The sequence below is a fragment of the Xenopus tropicalis genome, chromosome 3, assembly GCF_000004195.4.
Source record: "Xenopus tropicalis strain Nigerian chromosome 3, UCB_Xtro_10.0, whole genome shotgun sequence".
Taxonomy (NCBI): domain Eukaryota; kingdom Metazoa; phylum Chordata; class Amphibia; order Anura; family Pipidae; genus Xenopus; species Xenopus tropicalis.
Window position 1 is genome coordinate 87088484 of NC_030679.2, and position 25150 is coordinate 87113633.

General features: G+C 37.6%; 1 protein-coding gene across 2 annotated transcripts in view; it reads right to left on the reverse strand.

The window, feature by feature from the left end:
• Window positions 1-5780: 5780 nt before the first annotated feature.
• nrf1 (nuclear respiratory factor 1) overlaps window positions 5781-25150 on the reverse strand; it is a 47443-nt gene continuing 28073 nt past the window's right edge. Inside the window, exons 10-12 of one of the 2 annotated variants that reach the window (XM_002931845.5) lie at window positions 20983-21107; window positions 19305-19355; window positions 5781-8828 (exon numbers count right to left, since the gene is read on the reverse strand). In XM_002931845.5, coding sequence (XP_002931891.1) covers window positions 8665-8828; window positions 19305-19355; window positions 20983-21107 — 340 coding nt within the window. In that variant the 3' untranslated portion in view covers window positions 5781-8664. The remainder of the gene's footprint in view (window positions 8829-19304; window positions 19356-20982; window positions 21108-25150) is intronic. The other variant, XM_004913055.4, reaches the window with a different exon arrangement.

A 25150-nucleotide genomic window follows, 5' to 3' on the forward strand; every position in this document is an offset into this window, starting at 1 on the left:
GTGAAGTTAGTAATTTTGTAGTAGAACTTCGAATAATTCTGTTTCACTCACTTCATCTACTTATAAAGAACTTGACATTGGATTGAAATTGCACTGCCAGTATAATGCCAACGCAGACCTGGCAAGATCATTTTAGTTTGCATGGAACTATTTGCTAAAGTAAGAAGAAAAAGTCAGGAATATTTTACGCATGACAATAGTTTGGGTAAAATTGCTGAAAGGCTATTGAACAATATAATTGAATAATTATATTGTGTGACTTTGACAGCATTTAAGATAACTACTACCCTTGCTTGACCTCTTTATGACAGATTTGGTATAACAACCTCTGGTTTTTCCAAGAGGATTAACCAAAGAAGAAATTCTGATCAACAAGATCCAACCAATCATCAAACAATAAGCATTTTTAACACATTTTTACTCTGATATGTAGGATTGACAGCGCTAAAATCAAGTTAGATTGAAACAGGTTATTTTCTATATCTGAAGTGGCCTTTGGGGAGTGTAGAAAATCTCCCTTAGTATGTACACCAGGTCTGTTAAAGGAAAACTAAAGCGTAACTAAAGAAGTAGGGCAGAAATGTTGCATACTGTATATACTCGAGTATAAGCCTAATTTTTCAGCACCCAAAATGTGTTATTATATTATATAAACTATATATAGTTTTTAAGGATTTTAACTCTTTGTGTTTTAGCTTGGTTGCTGATTGAGCTGTAGGGGGTAGTACTCTTAAGGTATCATTGTTGATACCATATTGTTTTGTTGACCCTCTTCTTCACTTACAGAGCTAGTTTACTGTTTTTCTTTGAAATAAATATTAAAAATAAATTTTTAATAAATATTAAAAAAATATTTAAAACCCCACTGATGCCTCATTTAATGTAATTTTATTGGTATTTATTTTGATTATTGAAACTTAGCAGTAGCTGCTGCATTTCCAACCCTAGGCTTATACTCGAGTCAATAAGTTTTTCCAGTTTTCTTAGGTAAATTAGGTACCTCGGCTTACATTCGGATCGGCATATACGGTATTATGTTTTGGGTTTCTGTACCAGCCCAAGGCAACCACAGCCCTTTATCAGGGAGGATCTGTGCCTCTAGAGATGTCCCAGTAGCTCCCCATCTTCTTTTCTGCTGATTCTCTGCACATGCTCTGTGCTACTATCACTTACTGAGCTTAGGGACCAACTCACAATATAATATACCTAGAGAATATAAATGTCACAATGTAAGGCTGGTTAGTAATTAATACAGATTATTAGTAAATGGCAGCTTTGAAAACCGGTGCAATTTGCATCAAAATGTAATAATCAGCCCTGTAGCACTAGCTCCTATGGCAAATCTAATTTTTTGCTTGATAATTTGTGATGGCCCCTAAGCTTAGCTTCTTAGCAGCTGCTCAGAGCACCCTGAACACGTGCATGTCTCTGACACTAATAACAGATTCCAGTATGGTGACCCCCTGTGACAACTTTAAAGGCCTGGATCATTACTCCTATAGAGATGCTGAACCTTTAGGCTGGTGCAATACGCTCAGCATAAAAAAATGAAAGTTTTAGCCATATTCAGGGATTAGTTCTCCTTTAAAGTGCAACCATAACATTATTTTTTTCATTAAATTACAAGTGATTCACAGCAAATGATTATATGGTAAATAGCACAGCCAACACTTTACAAAGGATGTGAATCATATATAGGTTTGCCTCCATACTGTGTGTAGTTGTCAGGCTATATAAATAATTGTCATCTAAGCAAGGGTATAAAAATATCACATGGCTACGGCTGAAGTGAGCTGAAATCGTATCACAAAACCGCACAGCATTACTTATCCAACAAATTAACATAATAAGCTGCTAAATTGGGTCAGATTTACCAAGTGTTTGTGATATATTAGCAGTTTTTATAGGAACCCCGGAATTCTTCTTGCTGTCTGTTTTGTGGGAATGAGGGGCACGTTCCATTTTCTGCCAGTTCAGTTGTGGTAGGAGGTCACTGAGAGATAACACACACTCCCAGGCACACTTGCACAGCACAATATTTAGCTTTGTTCCTCGGTTATTTAAACACAGCTCCGGATTAAACAGAGTCCTACAATGAGCAGAAGGTGGAAGCCAGCTGGTGGGCCTGACCCTCTCATTTAAGAGCGATTAGTGCAGATTAAAGTCACTATTCATCTGTTAACAAGAAAGACTCCCTGCCCACTTACTCCCCTGCAGGCCGACATGTTCAGGCACATATTGAAACACTGCATACAGTACAACATAGACGGCAAGGGCTGCTCCATTCACTTCCTTCTGCCACACTGGGTGTTGTATGTATATATATATGAATTCATTCTGGATAAAGAACAACTAGCCATCAATGGAACAACACTCAAGTTAAAAAATCCTTAAAATATTCTTAGGCAGTGGTATATGTATTATAGTAGGTGAGAAAAGGTATTTGCCCTGGCCCTCAGCATTACAGGGGCCCCAAGTAGTTAAAAATACAGTTTGTGTAATTATTGTTAAATATTTCAGCCTCTGCAACAATATGTACAACCTGCAGGCATCTAACTGCTGTTAAATTGCCATAGCATTTACATTCAAGGAACAGAGCCCCAACCCCTTGGATGCTGCTTCCTGTTGCCTCAAAGTAGGTGCTCATTTTTTAATTTCTGGCTTAGAGGCAAGCCTTCTATAGGCTGCCAGGCCACATGGGGCTACCAAATAGCACCCCAGGAACTTTTTCTTATGGTTGTTTTGCTCCCAAACTCTTTTTACATTCCAGTGTTGCTCACAGGTTAAAAAGATTGGGGATCCCTGCCTTAGACTATCATGGGCCCTGAAACTAAGGCACAATAGAGACCAATTACAATCTTTTGGATCTAATGGTGGGGATGCTTGTCTGGAGAAACTATCAGTGGGCACCCTTTATGGGACAATAAACTGAAGACCAATTTGAAAGCTCTTATTTTATCAGATTATTTCATAACGGACATACCATTACCATTTATTCTAAACATGCCATGTACTTGTTGCTTTCAGTTTGAGCTATCTGAATTACTCACTTCATCTGTCCTATATCAAGAGCTGGAGCCTCAGATGCATTTCCTAAAGCTGTTGATTCCTTCCTGTGTTTTATAAAGCTTTATATTGTCCTGGCTGCTAGGACAGGTGGCCAGGACCAAATACTATTCCTCTCATTTACAGTAACTTTTTCACAAAGCAAACCTAAGAAATATCAGGCCCCAATAATCAGTTATTTGTCCCTTTCTATTCTTTACCTGGTTCTAAATACGATTAAACAATGTTGCAGTAGTCAGCTCCCCTCCAGTCACAGCCCCGTTTCCCACAATACCTTGTAGATACTGGAGCCTAGTTGGTACTAGCAAATCAGGTAACTGGGAATCCTAATGGAGGGCCTAATTTTAGGCTGTAGGCAACATTGGACAATAGCTGGGGAGTGGCAGTTATGAGGTTAAATTTAGCACAGCTAGTTTTAGATGGTGACTGGTAAATTAGGCAACATCTGAACGCCGACATGGTAAGTAGTTATAGTGAGAGAAGATTGGTTAATATACGTCACATGTGCACAATGGTAGGGTATAAATTGCTCACCGTGCTAGTGACTCACCTTGTCTGGAGACCAGACACATGTAGTGTATGATGCATATTTTCGTCAAGCAGAATAACGCTTTCCGAGAATACCCCGGATCCCCACTCCTTGTGCCTGCACCTGAATGAATTGAATACTTTAGGGTGCAGGCACACGTAGCCCATATCTGCATAAAAACATGTGAAAATGCAATGTCTTGTGTTTTTAGGAGGATATCGGCTACATGTGCCTGCACCCGAGCGTATTCAATTCATTTGGGTGCAGGCACAGGTAGGGGGATCTTTAAGCTTATGGAATGTATTCTCAGAAATTGTTTTCCGGCTTGCCGAGAATACGCTCCATATGCTTTGTGAGGCATTAGCCTTAAGATGTTCTCAACCACCCACCCACTTAGTAGTAGAAAAATTAAATTAAATAAAAAAAGACATTAAATAAAAAGAAAAAGTGTGGTATTGTTGCAGCTTGGAGGTTTTTGTGTGTTTAAAGGACATGTCAACCCAAAAAATAATTTTTTGCCTAATAAAAATAACATAATTTTAAGCAACTTTGCAATATACATTAATCACGTATTTGTAATGGTTTTTAAGTTATTGGATATATAATTAAAAGCAGTTTGTCTGTTCTTCTCTATTCTCTGCCCTGGTGGCTCTGACTCATGAAACAGTGTAACACAAGGCAGCAGCCTGACAGACCCAAAATATTTTTTTGGGTTGACATGTCTTATCCCTGCCCAGAGACATAGCCACCCCCCACCCATTCGGAGTTACCTACATAGAAAAGTTAATTTATTTTTGGTTAAACAGTAGCTCATGCAGTTTACTAGCCCCATGATCTATAAAGCTGGGTAATATCTGGCTCAATTCTCATCATAAAGAGGTGGAAGAAAATGCACAAAAACCTTAGGGACAATAGGATCAGGTAGATGGTCAGCTGGTAAGGGTACTCAATAACAAGTGGGAGTGCAACAGTTTGTTTTGCGATATAGGTGCCCAAGGAGCACAAGATATAAAGGGCTAGTAGGCTGGCCTAGTGCAGTTATTTTCCCACTTTGTAGGAGAGCCATTGCAGAGAGCTAGTAGAGAGGTATCCAAATTGATCCCCATAGTACCTGAAGGTCAAGCGTCTGGAGAATTTACAGCATATGCTTGATGCGTGCTGGCCAGTTTGTGCAGGTCAGTGACCTGAAGGGGAGTATAAGAAGATGTAAAATTCCATTCATTCATGGTTTTGAGAAGCTCAAACATTACACAAGTGTCCCCTTGTCGGGTTTCCATTTTTAAATGGACATTGTCATGATTTTTACGGTGCACTTATATTTCTAACTTACGATGTTTACATAGCTAATAATTTACTCTACCATTTAATATTTTATTCTTGAACCAACAAATATTTTTTTTAGCTGTTGGAGTGTAGGCAGCCATCTCAGTGCATTGCGCCTGATTCTGAGTTTTCAGAAGGTGTTAGCACTACACATTAGAACTGCTTTCAGGTAACCTATTGTTTCTCCTACTCCCATGTAACTGGAGGAGTCCCAAGCCGGACTTGGATTTCTTACTATTGAGTACTATTCTGATATCTACTGGGAGCTGCTATCGTGCTCCCTTCCCATTGTTCTGCTGATCGGCTGCTGGGAGGGAGATCATATCACTCCAACTTGCAGCTCAGCAGTAAAGTGAGACTGAAGTTTATCAGATCACAGGGCTGTGGCACCCTGGGAAATGAAAAACATGCCTAGCCTCATGTGAAATTTTAAAATTAAATATATAAAAAAAACAGTTTGCTTTTTAAAAAAAAAAAAATAGATTAAAATGCAGGATTCTGCTGGAGCAGCTCTATTAACTGGTGCATTTTTTAATAACAGTATTCCTATAAAAGCTCTTCTGCTTGCCCACAACCTTACACTGCCGGCAGCTCTCTTGCAGCTTCTCTATTTATAGGCATGCACCCAGAAGCCCTGCCCCTTTTGTGACATCATTGCAGGGCGGGCAGGGTTAGGGTCGAGTAAATCTCAACCCGCACATCACTAATGGAAAAATATGGAGTTTTGTTTTTTTTGCTGAACTTACCTGCTTGAATTTTTCCCATTGACTTTAATGGGCAACACAGGGTTTGAGGTGCAAAATAACTGCATCAAATCTGGTGTTAGGGCATCTTAAAATAAAACACACCTAAATTAGATAAATTTGTCATTTATTTTACACAGAATAATAAATAGGCTCTAAAGTGTTTAGTCCATATAGAAACTCAGCCCTCCAGCAATAAAGCACACACAGGCCTGTTGAACAATTTATTTGCTCAATGCACACTGAAAGACTGGATAAATTAATCCAACGTCTTGGTACAGTTTATGAAGTTTCTTGCAGTAAAATTTTAGTTGCAGTAAACAAATATTTAAGTCAATGAAAACTGACAACACATTTAAAAAAAAAAAAAAAAGTTTAACAAGCTAGACCTGGCATATATATATATATCCTAAACATACACAAAAACATTTGCTATACAGGTTACATGATTTGCAAAAAAAAAAAAAAAAAAAAAAGAAATCAGAAGCTAGGGACTGATATATTGTTAGCATCCCTTCCTCACCCTGCTGCACCACAGTCCCATTGATTAATTTGGTTACTTTGGGGAAGAAGCAGAAAACAAGAGAGAAAGAGTTGCTAGGGGATGGCTAGCGTCACGGTAAGGTTTCACACATGCGGGATGGAATCTCTCAGGGCTCTATTTTGGAAGCAAAGTTTGGCTGACGCAAACAGGGTTCATCTGTAACGTCACTTATTGGCTAAATTCAGGGAAATATTAAATTATTTATTTTAGGAAGAAAAAAAAACCCAATACAATATTGAGCTATTGAACAGGAAACTGTTGTCTTTTGTATCATTTTACTGAGACACCATAAAAAACAAAAACAGTGTTGACCACTACAATCATCCATTTTAATACTTAGTCCAGTAAGTTTAGTATTTCGGTTGAAATTCATCTTGCTGTGAAAATGTATTTACATAAAAATATTACAATAGATCTGTCTTAAATGGGTTAATGAATCCAATTTAAATAGAAATAATTGCCATTGTGAAATAAGAGTTAAAGAAATGATATTCGTACCAGTTGGGATCATTTCTCTTCATTCACTGAAGTCTGGCCGGTCTGATCCAAACACATGAAAGTGTTTGAGAATGGACTTTGTGCATTGTTGGCAGCATATATAACTGGACACAACCAGCACAGGACAAGCCGCCAATAAAATGCACTCCTGCAAACTCCCCCATGCCCCTGGGGACAGATCCGACCTATCATATTATTAGAACTAATCTCATTTTTATTGGAATTTTAAAAGGTAACTAATTTTTCTTTTATGGAAATAAAATTTCCCAAAAGAAGTGATAAAGGTACAACTAATCTGACAGCAGCACTGAGGGTGCCCGTGAGCATACAGCATGTATTCTCTAATTATGATAGGACAGTTAAAAACATGTGTATATATAAACAGTAACTGGAATGTAACTTTCAAATGAGTATTTACTTACAAGGCTAGCACATATTACTGTGTTCAGTAAATGAAAGATCAAAAGTAGGTGAGACTAGAGAGCTTAATTAGTATCACATGACCTGTTCTACCATTAGGCAGGAAACAGTGGCTGTCAAAATGCCCCCCAATTCCTCTAACTGCGTCCCATATTATGATCTATGGGAAATGTGGTGGCAGAAGCACCGGCAGGGTGACAGTCAGGCCTCTGCTCAGTCTAGTCACTGCTACACATGCCTCAGGCCCCATGTTTCTAAAAATTGGGAAGACAGAACTATGCTCTCACTGATCGCACATTGGACATTTTGACCACCACTGCGATCAGCAGTTTATTTACAAATCAGTCCCTAGTGAAATGGCTTTAACCATGATCCCCTGATCTGTGAGGTTCTAAAAAGAAACTAAAGCTCATCACTGTTTTTCTCCTTTAAAATACCTAATAAAGAAGATGCATTCCAGGCCAAGCTACAATAATTTTGTTGAGTACATAAAAAGCCCAACACGCTTGCTAGGAAACTTGCTAAAGGATTGCTCTGTAGATTGATTTTGTATGAAAAAATAATCTCCTCTGTGCAACGCCAACTAAGAATTAACAGATCTGACAGCCAACAGCTTAGCAGGGCCATGTATCTGCCATAATATGGACACCTGCCACTATCAACCAAAACTGCCAGTGTTTCCACTTCCACATGGCCAAAATAATGTGGCTACATGCAAAGATACATTAAAAAATAAAAACATTTTTAGTGCAATTCTGGTTGTGCTATGGGTTTTCTTGCTATACCAGAAATTAGGAAGCCATAGCAGTTCATGAGGAGCTTCATTCCATGCTCAGCCTCATTAACAGATTTGCAAATTTCCATTCTGCTTTTTCCCCAGAGACATCAATGTTCTATGTCTGCTCTCATTCTGAGTGTTCGATATAAGGCACCACGGTTATATAATGATTCCGTGCCCCTTACTACAATGCAGACAGCTGCTGTTACTTATTCCACTGACAGAAAATGTTAAAAGGAAGCGACTTCTGCCTGTTTCTTAAGCAGAACTCCCATGCTAGTTACAGGTGATAAGTAAATCTGATGCAGAAATGAGAACTATATGATAGTATCTCTAAGTAGCCAGATACCCAGCAGGAAAGGAACAGGCATTCTGGCAGCAAAACCTTTGCTTCCAAATCATCCATGTTATCGGCAGATTTCTGGGACGACATGAAGCGGTTTATAAATACAGTCAGCTATGGGTTTGCTGTCCCTCAGTGACCTTCCCAGAGCTTAGAATTTTAAACTGGAAACATATTTTGCTTTTTTTAATGAAATAAATTAAACATTTTAAGAAAGGAACAAGACCAGCACATGGGAATATATATATATATATATATATATATATACAAAGTTCAATGATAAAAATATGTCTCTGACTCTTTTGGTAAGCCTTTGAACTGTCACTCCAAAAAAATTCCATGTGTTGTTGACGCCCAGAAGAACTCATCAGAACTTTGGGAACTCCAAGGTCATCTAACGTGTCCTCCAGGGCCCGACAGTCATTGCTCCAATGTCACTACCTCCACTGCCTGCCCATCCACAGTCACTGTAGAGTCAGATATTCGTGCGGTGACTGGCGCCATAGCGACTTGTACAGGCCCATTACCCTGGGTCAGGCTGGTGACCACAGTCTGGTACATACTGACAGGAATCTGCACTAGACCTGAAATGAAACAAAAGCAGGTTTTAATATAGAAACAGGAGCTAAACACAACATGCATGTCTGAATAGTTTGTCGGTAAAGGCACACTGTGAAACACAGCAGAACTGAATTATTTGGGCATTTCCACCTAAACACCATTAAGATGGGATGGATTCTAACTCAGCTGAAACATGCACAAAAGGGGAACAGAGATGGGCAGGTTCAGAGCAAATATACTGTACCGGCACCAGATATCCAAGCAGCAGGGTGCATTGCATTACATTTCTTTTGTGTGAGCTCCATCCCCTATTTGAAAAATAAGACGATCCTGTACACATTTAATAGAAAGCATTTAAAATAATCAGTAAGACTGGGAGATAGGTCAAGCTATAAATCTGTGCTGTCACTATTCTACTATATAAATGTGTGACACAGAGATACACAACAAGCCTGGTTGCTAAACTCAAGTGCCAGTTTTAACCCAGCTTAACTATTAAAGGGCTGTTCATATTTACTTTAATCTTTTGTATGTTATATAAGGCCCTACTGTCAAGTTTTTTTTTTTAATTTTTTAAAATTTTTATATGCCTTCCTCTTTCCAGCTTTCAAACAGGGGTCACTGACCCAGAAGCCAAACAAACTACTGTTCTGTGAGGCTACAATTTTATAGTCAGGTTACTTATTACTTATCTTTCTATTGAGGACCTCTTAACTTGCACCTTCTCATTCACACCAATGCCTGGTTGCTAAGGTAAAATGGGCCCGAGCAACAGGATAACTAAAAGGTTGATTAGCTGCTGTACAATTAGCTAAATAATTCACCCCCTAAAAAAAAAAAATCACAAAAACTAGACACAAACTGCTATTTGTCAGAAAATATCACTGCACTGCCTGTATCATACTAAAAGTTAATTTAAAGGTGACTATCATTTAAAAGGGATTTATCATGGACTTATTTCACTTAAAGACTTTTAAACAACATTTTAATTCAACCTGGGATCTGCCTGTTAGTGCATGCAGAGAGGGGATTATGTATACTAAGAGGCAGATGACATGCCTGTTACTGTACTCAGACAGAATGAACCCACGTGCCATAGGCCTTAAGCATTACAGGCTGACTCAATGGCAGTTATATATGCCCTGTATGTCACTAGTATTACACACTATTTGTACATTAAATCCTCAACACTGTTAGGCTAATGTCAGACAAAGCATCTGGTGTACATTTTGTCTGGCAAAATTGCTTGCCGAAAATATTGCCATCCGCCTCCTACCTGTGCCTGCACCCGAATGAATGATACACGCTCAGGCACATGTAGCCGATATACACATAAAAGCCAAAGAGAATGCAAAGTGTGCCTGCACCCGAGCATATCTCATTCATACGGGTGCAGGCACAGGTAGGAGGCGGATGGCAATATTTTTGCCAAGCGATTTTCGGCTTGACATTAGACATAAACCATTAGCAGAGCAAATTAGGGATGCATTAAATCCACTTTTACAGATTTGGCCGAACCCCGAATCCTTCGTAACAGATTCGGCCGAATACTGAACTGAATTCTATTTAGCTTGGGCAAATTGGGTTTCGGAAGGATTAAATGTCGGCACACGTGGCGAAAATGTTTCAACTTCCGTGAAAAAAAGTCACATGATTTCTAGGATTCTGATTCAGTTCAGGAGTGTGGATTCGCCCGAATCCTGACAAAAAATCTTGGCCTAATCCCAGATTTTGTGCATCTCTATACCAAATGCAACAGTGGTTGACTTTACACCAATGAACTGTGCCCAGGCTGCTAACACAGCGATAAGTTTCAACAGGATCAGCTATTTATTAAAGTGGTAAAGCATGTATGCTATCTTAGAAAAACATTGACAACATATTTGGAGATGCAGCATTCCTACAGAGAAGAGCAAGATGTGGAGTCCAAGGCAGCTATACAAAGGGCACTCTATGCTCGAGTATAAGATAGAGAGCAATGATTAAGTCCTTGACATGTATTAATCAGGTTTGTGATTGTCCCGACACTGCATCTGGTCAGGCGTTGGGCTTTGATTAGGCTAATCTACCCTGCACATGTTCATAATCCAAAGAGGGGGATTAAGACCCTTTCAGTTTTATTAACAAGACAAGCACAGCTCTATGACACTCTGAGTCAGTCTAAAGTGCCTTTTTCTCCCCTAAAGAAGATCCAGTTATAAAGTGATCCCATGCATACTGATCACAGAAGAAAAAACAAAACAGAGAAGATAAGTATTTGTTGAAAATTCAATGGGTATCATGTAAAATGAAGCATTCCTTTATAAAACTGGTTTGTCAGGATCATATTGTACACATTACTATACAGTGATCGGATGGCCAGAGAAACAATTATAATTCTTCAACTACCAAAAAAAACACAACACAATCAGGACAGGATTTGGATGCATTTTGAAAACCATGCCTTTCCAGCCTTATGTCAAAGCATACATCCTTTCTGCAGGAAAAATATACTCCTAAAATTGCAGGCCTCTATAAAACTCTACTGTATTCTGCTGTTGAAACACTCTTTATTGCTGCCATTATAACTCAAAGCACATAATGAGTTTTGGAGTGGCAGTGCCTATGCTAGACTGCAGGTCAGCATTCTGACTTATTTACCAGCACAACTATATATATGGTCATTTCACCATGTATTCATTTACAGGAGTTTGAAAAGAAATAATTAATTCTTTATATTTTATATATACATCTACACTTGTGTACTCTCCTTCAATAAATTAACCTAACAAATGATTTACAAGTGCAGCTCACAGGGCTGAGATATCTAAAACGTATCTATTGACTTGTGTGCATGCATACTATTTCTCTTTCAATTTCTACATTTTATTGAATGTAGTCAACTTTTCGGTGGTTATCTAAAACCTTTCTGAAAACAAATACAAATAACATATAAAAATAGTAAGTGTAAAACTGGAATTACTCATTGCTCATCGAACTCAGTTCCGGTATGATGTAAATTCCCCCCACAAGACCAGCTTTCGTCCGTTGCCAGGGACCACAGGTAAGCAACCTGCAGATACGGCAGCGGACCCAGCAGATACAGGTGGAGTAGTTACAAAAACTTTACGTGTATCAAGAAAATAATTATTTTTACAATTTTTATTAGGTTTCCTGGGGGACAAGGTCCAAGTGTCTTCATCTAACAGACTTCTCTCTAAAGCAGAAGGCTTGGTGTCTTCGAGATAATGCTTACCTAATAATTTGTTAGTCCTTTGGTCACAAAAGGCAATATTAATTGCTGATCTAAGGGCATTCTTAGTCTTAAAGTTATATTCATTTTGCCACATATAACAAACCACACGGATATGTAATTAAATACATAACTAGAGTTGTTGTGCAATGATAGTGAATGTTTATCCTCTGGCTAGTACAGAGCTGGGAAAAATTGTAACATGAGGACCTACAGCATGAGGTGCACAAAATGCATTTAAAATTCCTGGGACTTTTATGTATAACTGTCACTAGCCACCAAGCATATCCACATACACTCTGTCTCTACAGAGTGTCTCGCGATTATCAGAGATTGTGGACATATCTGTGCCAAGTTACCATCAGTACCAATCATTTTTCTTTAACTACTAGGCATTCATTTGCTCAGAGACCCATTGATCATTAATTACTTTACAAACATATCGAAACACTGCTGTATTAGCAATTTGACCATATTTCCAAGAATATCTTGCCCATCAAAATAAATGTTCACCCCAATCCTTGCTCTAACTGGCCTTCAACATTGGCCTCCAGGAATATACAGAAGACTAACAAATGCATTTTACAATTAGAACAGTTTCTCTGTGACAGAATCCCTTTTTATTAAACACACTATGTTGGGGCTGCTGCATGCATTTGTGCATTTCGAGAGCATCACAGGGCATGCAGTGCTTTCACAATAGAAAATCATAAAACAGAAGGGAAGGAATACATAAAATCATACTGATAGTGATCACAGTGATAATTATTAGCTGATTAACAATGAGCATATGGATGACCTATCTATTCAAACAGCTAGCAAAGTATGGCTAATAAATGCATTGGACAGCAAACGGCTCAAAGGGTTGGACTGAGGAAGCATTAATATAATTCAGTCCTGTGGAGATGCTATTTTAGGGGTGATCCGGAAGTTATAGGCCTTGGTGTAACTAATAGACAGGGACTGCCAGAAACAGGGTAGCACAGAGATAATCTAAGAGCTCAACAGGGAGTTCCCATCTAAACAAATGTGACATAAAATCATACTGCTTTTTGCTTGTGAAAAGAAAGAATTGGTAGCACCCTAAACCTATTTGGGTATGCAATTATTGCTAGACTCCCTCAGGGTAGTCCCTAAATATCAGTTACACTATGCTCCATGCAAAGCTGCCAAGCTGAGCAGCCTTACTGAGAGGCCTCTGCAGTGCGGAACAATAGGCTTGATTCATCCTGCAATGTTCCTACATACACAGCTGTTTACTGGCTCCGGATTACTGCAGTCACATGAGCTGCTTTACAGCACAGCAAGCTGTCAGGGGCTGGGAAGGTCATGGAGAGGAGAGGGGAATCAGGACAGAGGCTCTGCACTGCGGTACCACATAAGGAAGGGAGATTGGGCCCTTTATACATTCACAACAGCAGAATAACCTAGGGCTTTCCACATGTCCACACTAGCAATGTAAAAATAAAATTATATTTGTAATGTTTGCATTAAAAAAAAAAAGTTGACAGCTTTAGCATTTTATCAGGAAATTAATATATATATATGCTTGTGAAGAAAAAATACTAAGGGATTGATACATTAGTATCCCGGCACTCTTTACTGGCACATTCAGGCAGCGGGTTATTATATGCAGGGTCAGACATTCAGTTGCTGCAGGGATGCTGGGAGATATCACAGTGCCAGTCGCATGAGCCAAAGGTTGCCAGATTTAGACTCGGGTCCAGACCAAGTTGCTAGCTTACTAGCCTGTGTATGGGGCCCTTCAACAAGCCTGCCCAACTAATATCTGCAAACAAGTGGGCAATGCTGCCCCAGATCTGCATATCTGGCAGTGTATGTCCTCGTTTAGGCTTTATTTATTTATTTAATACCTATCAGACAGCATTCTCTGCTACTGAAAAATGCAAATTAGTATCTGGGATTTCTTTAAGTGGAATAAAGGCAAGAATAGGGGTTTTGGGGGCAATATTAAAAAGACGCCACAGCCAAAGCAACCAAAGAATACAATGTGCATTGGGAGACACAAGAGCCACAGAATGCGGGACATAATTACAGTGGGCTTTTGGGACTGCAGCCAACTTCCCCATTCTGGATCAGATTACTACTCACCTGATAATTGCTGGGGGCATTTAATAATGCTAATTTATAAGTCGCTGATGCTTTAGGTAACATAAAATATGGTTGCTGTACATGAAAAAACACTTCATCTTTTCTCACAGTTGTTTAAATAAGGCCATTATGCACTTAAATGAAGCATTCTGCTGACACGGAGAAATGGAGCATGGGCAAGACTTGAACTTTAAGTAGGGTTTTTCTCATTTATAAGTGTGGAATTTAAGGTCCCTAATTTGTGGCACGTGGAGAGGAGCTGCACCATGTCTCAAAAGCAGCACTGACAGCTGGTAGTTTAATCCCCAAAGGCAGATTATGGTATATGTTTCAGTGGGCTTTGGGGATGGGTGGATATAGAACTGGCATTACAAATTTTAAGAGGGAATTCTCAAGGTCATTAGAGATATGAAGCCATAATTTTGGAATCATCATCAAGTCTTGGATCCCAGTAGGAAGTCAAGTGGAAAATCTCAAGCTGACAAATTCAGAGAGGGACTATTTGCAGCTATTTCAGCATGGAGATTTACACATGATTTGCAGCACAGGGTTTAAAAAAGAAAATACAAAATGTAGTCAGGGTCTCCTTATTTGCTCATAAAATTATAGACATATCAAAATGTTGTTGTAATCAATAACTTCTATGTGGTTTTAAAGATATGATGGACTGCAAAGGAGTGTTAACCCCAGTCTCCCCCTAAAGGAGAAGGTCACCTTTAACTTAATTTAGTATGTTGAAGAATGTTCTACTCTTCATTTAAAATTAAATTATTTGCTTTTTTTTGGCCTCTTTTCAGCTTTAAGGGGAAGGGGGGGGAGAAGGTCACTGACTTTATCTAGCAAAAAAAAAAAAAAACTATTGCTCTGTGATGCTATAAATGTATTGTTAGTTATTGCTGCTTTTTTAACAGTTTTTGTATTTAGGCTTCTCCTATTCATCTCCCAGTTTCTTGGTCAAATCACTGTCTGGTTGCTATGGTAAAAAAAACCCATATCAACCAGATAACTGCTAAAATTCCAAACTGGAGAGTTGCTGAACAAATAGCTAAATAAATTCAAAGAGTACAAAATAAAAGCTAAATTATATATAAAGCTTAAAATAAACATCAAAATAGCACTGTTCACATCATACTTTTAATAAAGGTAAACTACCTTCTATCTGGATATCTGGAGTGTCTGGGAGAGCTAACAGGCATTCTCTATAAATCCCACCAAAATTAGCTGCCAGGCTGGGCCCTTAGCTTGATGGAAGAGTGAGCAAAGGAAAGAACTGCTATAAGAACTATAAAACTATAGAACTATAAGAACTGCTATCTTATTAAGATTGTTCAGATTTTGTTCCTTCAGAAAATTATTCATCGTCTGCATAAATTAGAAGAAATATGGTTTAGGCAGCAGAGGCTAAAGGAAGTGCATTAATTGTAGTCTCAATATGCCAATGACATACAGCACCCTTACTGTGCAGGCAATGATGAATAATATAAGCAGCCCGATTTACATCTGAGATAAAAAAAAAGACTTAACTTTAAAAAGTAAAGCTTTACTGTAGCACCCCACAGATCCTCTCCGGCCAGTAGAGTAGTAGGTGTGCCCTTATGATTATTGCTTGAAAAGATATTAGGATATGGGTAGCCAATCTCAGCCCTGTCTTCACTCAGCCAAAGGAATACTGCAATGCCGAGAGCTGCAAACTCTGCTGTAAAGTCTGCGAAAGCAGCCAGTACGAAGTGGAACAGATGGCCGACAGTAGTGAGGTTTGTGGGAAAATCATTATTAAAGAAACACTTAAAGCCACATTCTCTCAGTGGTGTATAATGCAAACACTAATACTTAAATGTCCCCTTAAGTATTGCTAAAATAAGTTCTATCAAGATTGTTCAGTCCCTCTTTTTCAGGGAAAAAATCATAGTATTGGAGCATATAATGTACTGCAAATGTGTATTATAGGCACATTTTTGTAAATTTAAAATGTTTTAATATATAATTAGTGTAAGAAGTGTAAAATAATAAACATGGTCAAATTATTTTTCTGAAGATCCAAAAATGTACTTAGAAAAACAAAAATACTGAAATGTTCATTATAAAAGTTGGGAAGAAACTGTGGAGCACTGGAAACAAACAGTAAGGATAAGTCGGAAATGGGGTAAGAGCAATAAAAAAAAAAAAAGTGTTGAATAGGTAAAGGTGGCAACACACAGACGGACTTATATTTATGTAAGCTGACATAGAAAACACATAATTTACAACAACTTCCTTCCCTGGGACCGTAATGCAGTGGGGTTTGTTACAATACATGGATGTATGGAATTTATACTCAGCAATGTACTCTTTTTAGCAATTGCCAACCTATAATTTATCTAAGAAATACATTAAAAAGGAAATAGATTTCTTTGGATGGGTTTCATTTATGGTAGGGTATGGATGTGTTATGTCTTAATACAATAAAAAAAAAAATCAGCCTACTAAACGTGTAACAGGTATGGGATCCATTATTCTGAAATCCATTTTCAGAAAGCTCCAAACTATGGGAAGGCCATCTCCCACAAACTCCATTTTAGGCAAATAAATCAAAATTTGTTATTTTTATTTCTTTGTAATAAAAAAAAAAACAGTAGCTTGTAATTGATCCCAACTAAGATATAATTTATCCTTATTGTAGGCAAAACAATCCTATTGGGTTTATTGAATGTTTAAATAATTTTTAGCAGACAATGTATGGATACCCAAGCTATGGAAAGACCCCATATCTAGAAAACCCCAGGTCCCCAGCATTCTGGATAACAAGTCCCACACCTGAACTGTGTAGTACGACTTGTTAATAGACCTGTAAAAGTGAAACTTAAATTATTTAAATTAAGAATTAAAATGATTTATAATCCTGGTTTTGTATTGCAGTTGTTGCTATCATCTCTGCTGTGTTTAGCCATTTTTCATGTGTTTCCAAAACTAAGCCACACAAAGCGTCCTGTCCTAAAGAAAAATCACAATATAAATTTAGACATTTCTTGTAAGTGCAGAATAAAGGTCCCCAATACACACTAAGATCCGCTCGTTTGGCGATGTCGCCAAGCGAGCGGATCTTCTCCCGATATCCCCCACCTATGGGTGGGCGATATCGGGAGAATCCAGGGGCCAAACAATTGAATTATAACGGCGGGTATAGGAAAAGCCGGTCCGGGGAGCCGATGCGATCCCTGATCCAACTAGATTTTCTAACCCGCCCAATCGATATCTGCCCGATTTCAGGCCAGATATCGGTCGGGCAGGCCCGTCGGGAGTTCCCATACACGGGCCGATTAGCTGCCGAATCTGTCCAAGGGACAGATATCGGCAGCTACTATCGGCCCGTGTATGGGGACCTTGAGTGAACATTTCCCAGAGCTACTACTTTTGGCCCTTCCAAAAACCCTCAGTAATTTGAGCTAGAATCATCCACCAGCAGATTAGTTCCCAACTAACATGAATAGGAGTTAGAACTGGATTTATTTCCACCCCATCCACCAAAAGGCAACTGTACAAAAAATTAAATTAACAATACAAAATTTGTACAGAGATGAGAGCTTATTTTCAAAAGGGGAAATATATAGCTAGATTTAATATATGAAAAGCAACTAAAAATGTAAATTACTTAAAATATCAGCAAGGCTTTAACAATGGGTATGGCAAATATAACATCATAAATAAAATATTTCCTACAATCTACTGTTTAATTAATACACAGAAAAAGAAAATCTTTTAAAAATTACACTTATTTACTTAATACAGACTATTGTAGATGCAGGAAAAGGTGTTAGCCAGGTACCGTGTTAGCCAGTCAAAATGTTTACAGGGTAACCCTTTTGAAATAAAAAAATAACAAAAGTGGTATAAAGGTGATACCTTTATTGGCTAACTAAGATAATCATAGCAGAGGGTTACCCTGTAAACATATAGACTCTATTGGAGATAGATTTCCTTTCATTCAAAGCTAACTTGACAATGGGTTTCCAGATAAGGGACCCCATACCTGTAGAATTAAAACCATTAAAATGTTTAATTTTCAAAGCAAATTACAAATGTTAAAAAATATTTTGTGGGGTCAAATACCTGGATCAGACCACATCCTGTATCAACCCAGGAAGCAACAGATCAAATATACCCAATTAAATTTTTTTTAGCAGCATCCATTTGCATCCCATTAGGGGGAGCTGGCCATTCATAAGCTAACATGGTCTGCCAAGAGGGTTGCTCCTGACCAAGTTGCCAGCTTACTGGCCTGTAAGTTGAGCCAAAATACTGCCATTCTGGTTGGGGGATCAGGTTGATATTTATTAGGCTGGTTTGAAAATCACCTCCAGTCAACAATCGTATCACAGTGGTCTAAGCATACCGACTAAGAACTGCTTTGATAGTCTAATGCAGTCCCTCATTATTTCTTACAACTACTTTTATTAATCACAAGCTATAATGGGACATGATCAGTAAGTTCAAATATATAATTTAGATCAATATCTCCAGTAGATTAAGCTTTTCAAGCCTAGAATGATGAAATGTGAAAAAATATCCCTAAAAATGAGGATTAAACCAGAAGCACATGAAATGGGGTTTGAGTTAAAAATTAGGTAGATGGCATTCTTTTCAGCACTACAGTGACTAGTACTAAGCTGCCAATTTGGGTGTTAGAAAGACTATATTTTTGTGTTCAAATGAATAGCTTTATTTACAGGGTTATGAACAACCTCCTGTGTTCATGTAAAGTTATCCATTTACAACCCTAATAAATGTTACAGCAGAAAGACAGGAATTCTACTATACAAATATTAACTCTAGGAATTAGTTTTATATAAAGGTTGTACAGTAAATTAAACACTTAAGAAATGTATTTTATTGTTTTACAATAACTAAAACAGTTTCAATATTAGCATTTCTGATCTTTCTCTAATAGGACTGGGGATATAAATTTTCTCATGAAAGCCAATGGGCCCTGCTAAATAAGTAGAGTTACAAGGCTTTCATTCTATGCAAGTTTTATGTGGGGATACCATTATTTAGAATATGTTTGTGTGTGTGCTGAATGGCCAGCAGAAAACCAGTTAGATAACTATAAAGCAAGAGAATATTATACAAAGCCAATAAGGGCAAGCACTGATCTGAAATTTTGAGTAGGGTTTACTACCTTTATTTCTGCCATCACTCTCCTTCATCACAATTCTTTTCCAAATTGCACCTGGAACAAGAGTAGATGTGCACAAATCTAAACACTAGGGCTAAGCAAATAAAAAATGCAAAACAAATTCAAAGTCCTTCTATAACCAAAGTGTAAAAAACCCAAATATTCTGCTTAAAGGTTCTATGATGTACTACAAAAAGAAAAAATAAGGTATCCCAGTCTTATTTTAAAAATGTGTGAGATGCTGTATTAAATAAAGCAATGGGGAAAAGAAAGACTAAATTACATTGTCAGTATATCTGAAAATTGAGATGGAACAACAAATGCTCCAATCTCTACCCCCTTCTGAACAGAGATGTGCCCAATAATCCTTTTCTGCTTGCGTCAGTCAGCAATAATGCATGGCTGCTTTCAGCATTAATTGATAATCTGGGCTCACTATAATGTAATCCGCTCCACGTTGTCTTTGAAACAAGTCGGACCAGAGTTTATGCAAAAGCCAAAATTAAAATAGAGATGCAAGCAAAATGGTGTGGGGCAGGCACAGATAAGGGTAAAATTACACATTCATTTAAATACAAATCAATATTTTAAAACAAACCTTTCTTCTCAGATACTCAGTTATCAATGATAACCTTCTAGTTATCAGAGAATCAGAGAATGCAGCAAAGCTTTAAGATGACATTAGATCCTAAACATACTAAATTCTTTGACAGAGATAGTAAACTCTAGTGCTTGTGACTGAATTCTATATTATATATACAGGCTTAAAACAATGCAACCAATCCTATAGTGCCAATCTGAGATACTACAGGTATAAGACACGTTATCCAGAATGCTTGGGACCAAGGGTATTTCAGATAAGGGGGTCTTTCTGTAATTTGGATCTCCATACCTTAAGCCTACTAAAAAAATCAATAAACCATTAATTAAACCCAATAGGATTGTTTTGCACCCAATAAGGGTTATTTATATCTTAGTTGGTATGAATTGTTTTATTACTACAGAGAAAAGGGAAGTTTTTAAAATAAGTTTTAAAATTCTGAATTATTTGATTAAAATGGAGTCTATGGGAGACGGTCTTTCCTTAATTCAAGCTTTCTGGATAATGGTTTCCGGATAAGGATCCCATACCTGTAGTATATAATTTCTTAACTGTAACATGTTTGTATCTATATCTGTATTTATATAGTGTTATACACAGTGCTGTACAGTTTTACAAGAAATAGTATTGATAGGGGATGCAAACAAATAAATATATCCAGTTACAGAGATTAAAAGGGCCACACACCCCCTTGCTAAACATAAGTGAAATGAATAGAGTTTGTGCTGAACTTATAATTCAGCACTATGCCTATTGTTTTAATCTGTTAGAGTTTATTGCACACTATTGGTTTTCAAACAGTATCAGTTACTGGGCAACACGAGATTTAGTGATGAAATGAAAAAATGTAGCCCTGGCCACTAGAGGACCTATCTTGGCATACTATACTGGGCTAAGTATGATGGCGGTTACATGTTGGGCCACATTCAATTCAATGTATAAAACTTACTTCCAAGTTAACATTTTCCACACAGATTACAATGGAATTTTCACAACACAAGTTTGTTTCATTTAACATAAATCTTGGAAAGATATTGCAGTATGTCTAATTACTGCTAAATGAAATTGGAGATCTCCTACCATTAGCATCCTGCACTCCGGTCAGGGCTCCAACAGCTGCTGCAGTTTCTCCCGACAAAACAATCTGCCCTCCCCCCTGCAGGGTGGCTTCGGCTAGGGTAGCTACAGCATGCGCCGCAGCTTCACTGCAGTCAGGCAAACATGGAAGGGAACAAAATAGTAATATTAGACACACTGGGCATTCTCTGCATTACAATTTTATATAAATTAAAAGATCTACAGTTAAAAGCAGTAGTTCATGCAATAGCACCATTTTTAGACATATTGTATGAATTTTACCAAGTCTTTATTTATGTATAAGATACGATTAAGCAAAATGCTATAAATTAAGATCATCAGATACTTTCCTACTATTTAGTTGAATTTCATAGGCCCAATCAGAGGCATTCTGCAATCTGGCAGATGAATAAGCTAACCGTTTGATCATAGCTTATATTATATTATATACATGGTTGTAATTTTTTGAATCACAAAGACCCTTGGTGCTGGCTGTTTAATATAATATATATATATATATATATATATATATATATATATATATATATATATATATATATATATGTATATATATATAAAACTTAATAGAAATAGGTCCTATTTCTCCATGTATTAAGTTTTATATATTTCAATAAAAGCTAATTTTTAAAGGATTCCCAGTGTGCACCGTTATACCTGTGGACTTTATTGAAATTGCTTGAATCGGTAGCACCTGGGTCAATTAGCCATTTGCTAAGGAGTGCTGAACCCTCGTGGTTTGTATATATATAATATATATACACATATATACACATACACACACACACACACACACACCTATACACTGAGTAGTACACACGCAACACTGCTTAATCGTATTTCATCTTAAGATCTTAAAAAGCAAATAGTGCCTACTATAGTGCCCTCTGCTGATCAAGAGTATGAATTTGTATTAGAATCAGACCTATCCAGTAAAATGGTTACTGTTTAACCACAATTTATAGGGTTTTTAGTATTTTTAAATAAAAGCTATAGCATTACACAAGTATAGATATTTTAAGGCTTACGATCACTATAATTATGTGGCGTTCCTATTTCTTTAATCTTGCTGTACCTAAAACCAGTCTTAAATAAAATATATTTTGACCCCCTTTCACCACTCTGATGAACTTCTATTTGTAGAATGAAATGTAGATGATTTTCTGTATATTGCTTACTAATGCAATAACTGCACAGAAGAAAGGCCACAATTCCACTTGTCTAACTGATTTTAGAACCACATATACAGTCATGGCCAAAATTGTTGGCACCCCAGACATTTTTCAAGAAAATCAAGTATTTCTCACAGAAAAGTTTTGCAGTAACACATGTTTTATTATACACGTTTATTCCCTTTGTGTGTTTTGGAAGAGAACAAAAAAGTGAGGGAAAAAAAGCAAATTGGACATAATGTCACACAAAACTCCAAAAAATTGGCTGGACAAAATTATTGGCACCCTTAACTTAATATTTGGTTGCACACCCTTTGGAAAAAAATAACTGAAATCAGTTACTTCCTATAACCATCACTAAGCTTCTTACACCTCTCACCGGGAATTTTGGACCACTCTTCCTTTGCAAACTGCTCCAGGTCTCTCTTACTGATAAAGTGCCTTTTCCCAACAGCAATTTTAAGATCTCTCCACAGATGTTCAATGGGATTTAGATCTGGACTCATTGCTGGCCACTTCAGAACTCTCCAGCGCTTTGTTGCCATCCATTTCTGGGTGCTTTTTGACATATGTTTGAGGTCATTGTCCTGCTGAAAGACCCAATATCTCGGACGCAAACCCAGCTTTCTGACACTGGGCTCTACAGTGCGACCCAAATTCCTTTGGCAATCCTCAGATTTAATGATGCCTTGCACACATTCAAGGCACCCAGTGCCAGAGCCAGCAAAACAACCCCACAACATCATTGAACCTCCACCATATTTCACTGTAGATACTGTGTTCTTTTTTTTTTTGTAGGCCTCATTCTGTTTTCGGTAAACAGTAGAATGATGTGCTTTTCCAAAAAGATCTATCTTGTTCTCATCTGTCCACAAGACGTTTTCCCAGAAGGATTGTGGCTTACTCAAGTACATTTTGGCAAACTGGCAAACAGCAGTGGGGTCCTCCTGGGTCTCCTGCCATAGCGTTTCATTTCATTTAAATTCGACGGATAGTTTGCGCTGACACTGATGCTCCCTGAGCCTGCAGTACAGCTTGAATTTCTTTGGAACTTGTTTGGGGCTACTTATTCACCATCCGGACTATCCTGTGTTGCAACCTTTCATCAATTTTTCTCTTCCGTCCACGCCCAGGAAGATTAGCTACAATGCCATGGGTTGAAAACTTCTTGATAATGTTGCGCACTGTGGACAAAGGCAAATCTAGATCTCTGGAAATGGACTTGTAACCTTGAGATTGTTGATATTTTTCCACAATTTTGGTTCTCAAGACAGTTCTCTTCTCCTCTTTCTGTTGTCCATGCTTAGTGTGGCACACACACAATGCTAAGACTAAGTGAACTTCTCTCCTTTTTATCTGCTTTAAGGTGTGATTTTTATATTGCCCACACCTGTTACTTGCCCCAGGTGAGTTTAAAGGAGCATCCCATGTTTGAAGCAATCTTATTTATCCACAATTTTAAAAGGGTGCCATTAATTTTGTCCAGCCCATTTTTGCAGTTTTATGTGACATTATGTCCAATTTGCTTTTTTTCCTCCCTTTTTTGTTCTGTTCCAATACACACAAAAACATGTGTTACTGCAATACTTTTCTGTGAGAAATACTTGATTTTCTGGAAAAATTTCTGGGGTGCCAACAATTTTGGCCATGACTGTATAATGACTACCTGAACTCTGGAAATTAATTCCATGAGCATAGCTCTCATTTACCTGGAAGCAAAATTAAGGCTAAATAGTTTTATAACAGCAAACCAGGAGTTTTCAGTGCTAACAAACCTTTGCTTCCCCTGATAAATCTGCCAGTTAACAAGACCTTAGGGAACCAGCTTCACACACATCCAACCAAAGAAAATGACACAGATGTGTACCAGGTGCCCTTAGTGTTGTTTACAATATTATAACTTGCAATAGTGGATTTATGATAATCTCTACCAAAAAAAAAGAAATACTAATTTTAAATAAAAAAACATAAAACTAAAAATACATAACTTGAAAACTAAACAAAATATACACATAAAAGCCCTGCCAGAGCTCTGCTAAATTGCAAAAACAAGAATAAATTTTACTAACCATACATGCCTGCAGATATGTCCATATACAAATAATAAGGGGTAAACCTGTGTGGCATGTTTACAAAGATACAGTTGTGCACATTATCAGAGGTCAGATATGGCTCCAGAACCAGCAGGGTACTGAAACTCCTTCTCACTTGTTGGGTCCTGCCTAATCTGCATATTTTTTGTTTTCTGCTCACCCAAAATATGAATCTGATTTAAGCTACACTAACGTGAAAATGTCATGGGATATAATTTAACAGAGGCAAGGCCATAAAAAGGTGACCAAAAATAAAAAATATGTAATTTCAAAATCTAATTGCTATGGTCCAATGTATCCTTGCAACCAGAAAGTGGTTTGAATGAAAGACTGAAAGATAAGCAAAAAAAAAAAAAAGTAATAATATGTACAATAATAATGAGATTTAAGCCTCAGAGAGCAGTGGTTTCTTGACTGCTGGGGTTAGTGACCCCCCCCCCCCCCCATTAAGAGCTGGAAAGAGGCAAATGTTTCTTGTCCACAATTAGGGTTATGTATTTTTCTATTGGTGAGAAACTAACTTTGTTGGATACTTCTGGACATACATTTTACACTAACTGCTAGCTGTTTTATATATTTTTGACTCCCTATACCCCCTCAATGTCTTGGTTATCCTTTCCAACAGGACTGGTGCATTCTTTCAGTGATGTTCATGAACTAAATTATTTCTTGATTATTTTATTATATCGAATTAGGTATATGGAATTATGTATATTGTTACAGTGAAGGTTGTATAGCAAGTTGTGAATCATGTATATTTCACTTACACAAAGCAATTCCTTTTATTTTTTATTAAACATTCAAAGCATGAGCACAGGCCACTAAGACACCAAGACACTTCATTGCTGCATAAAATCCACACAGCACCAAAACTGGCTTACCACTGAA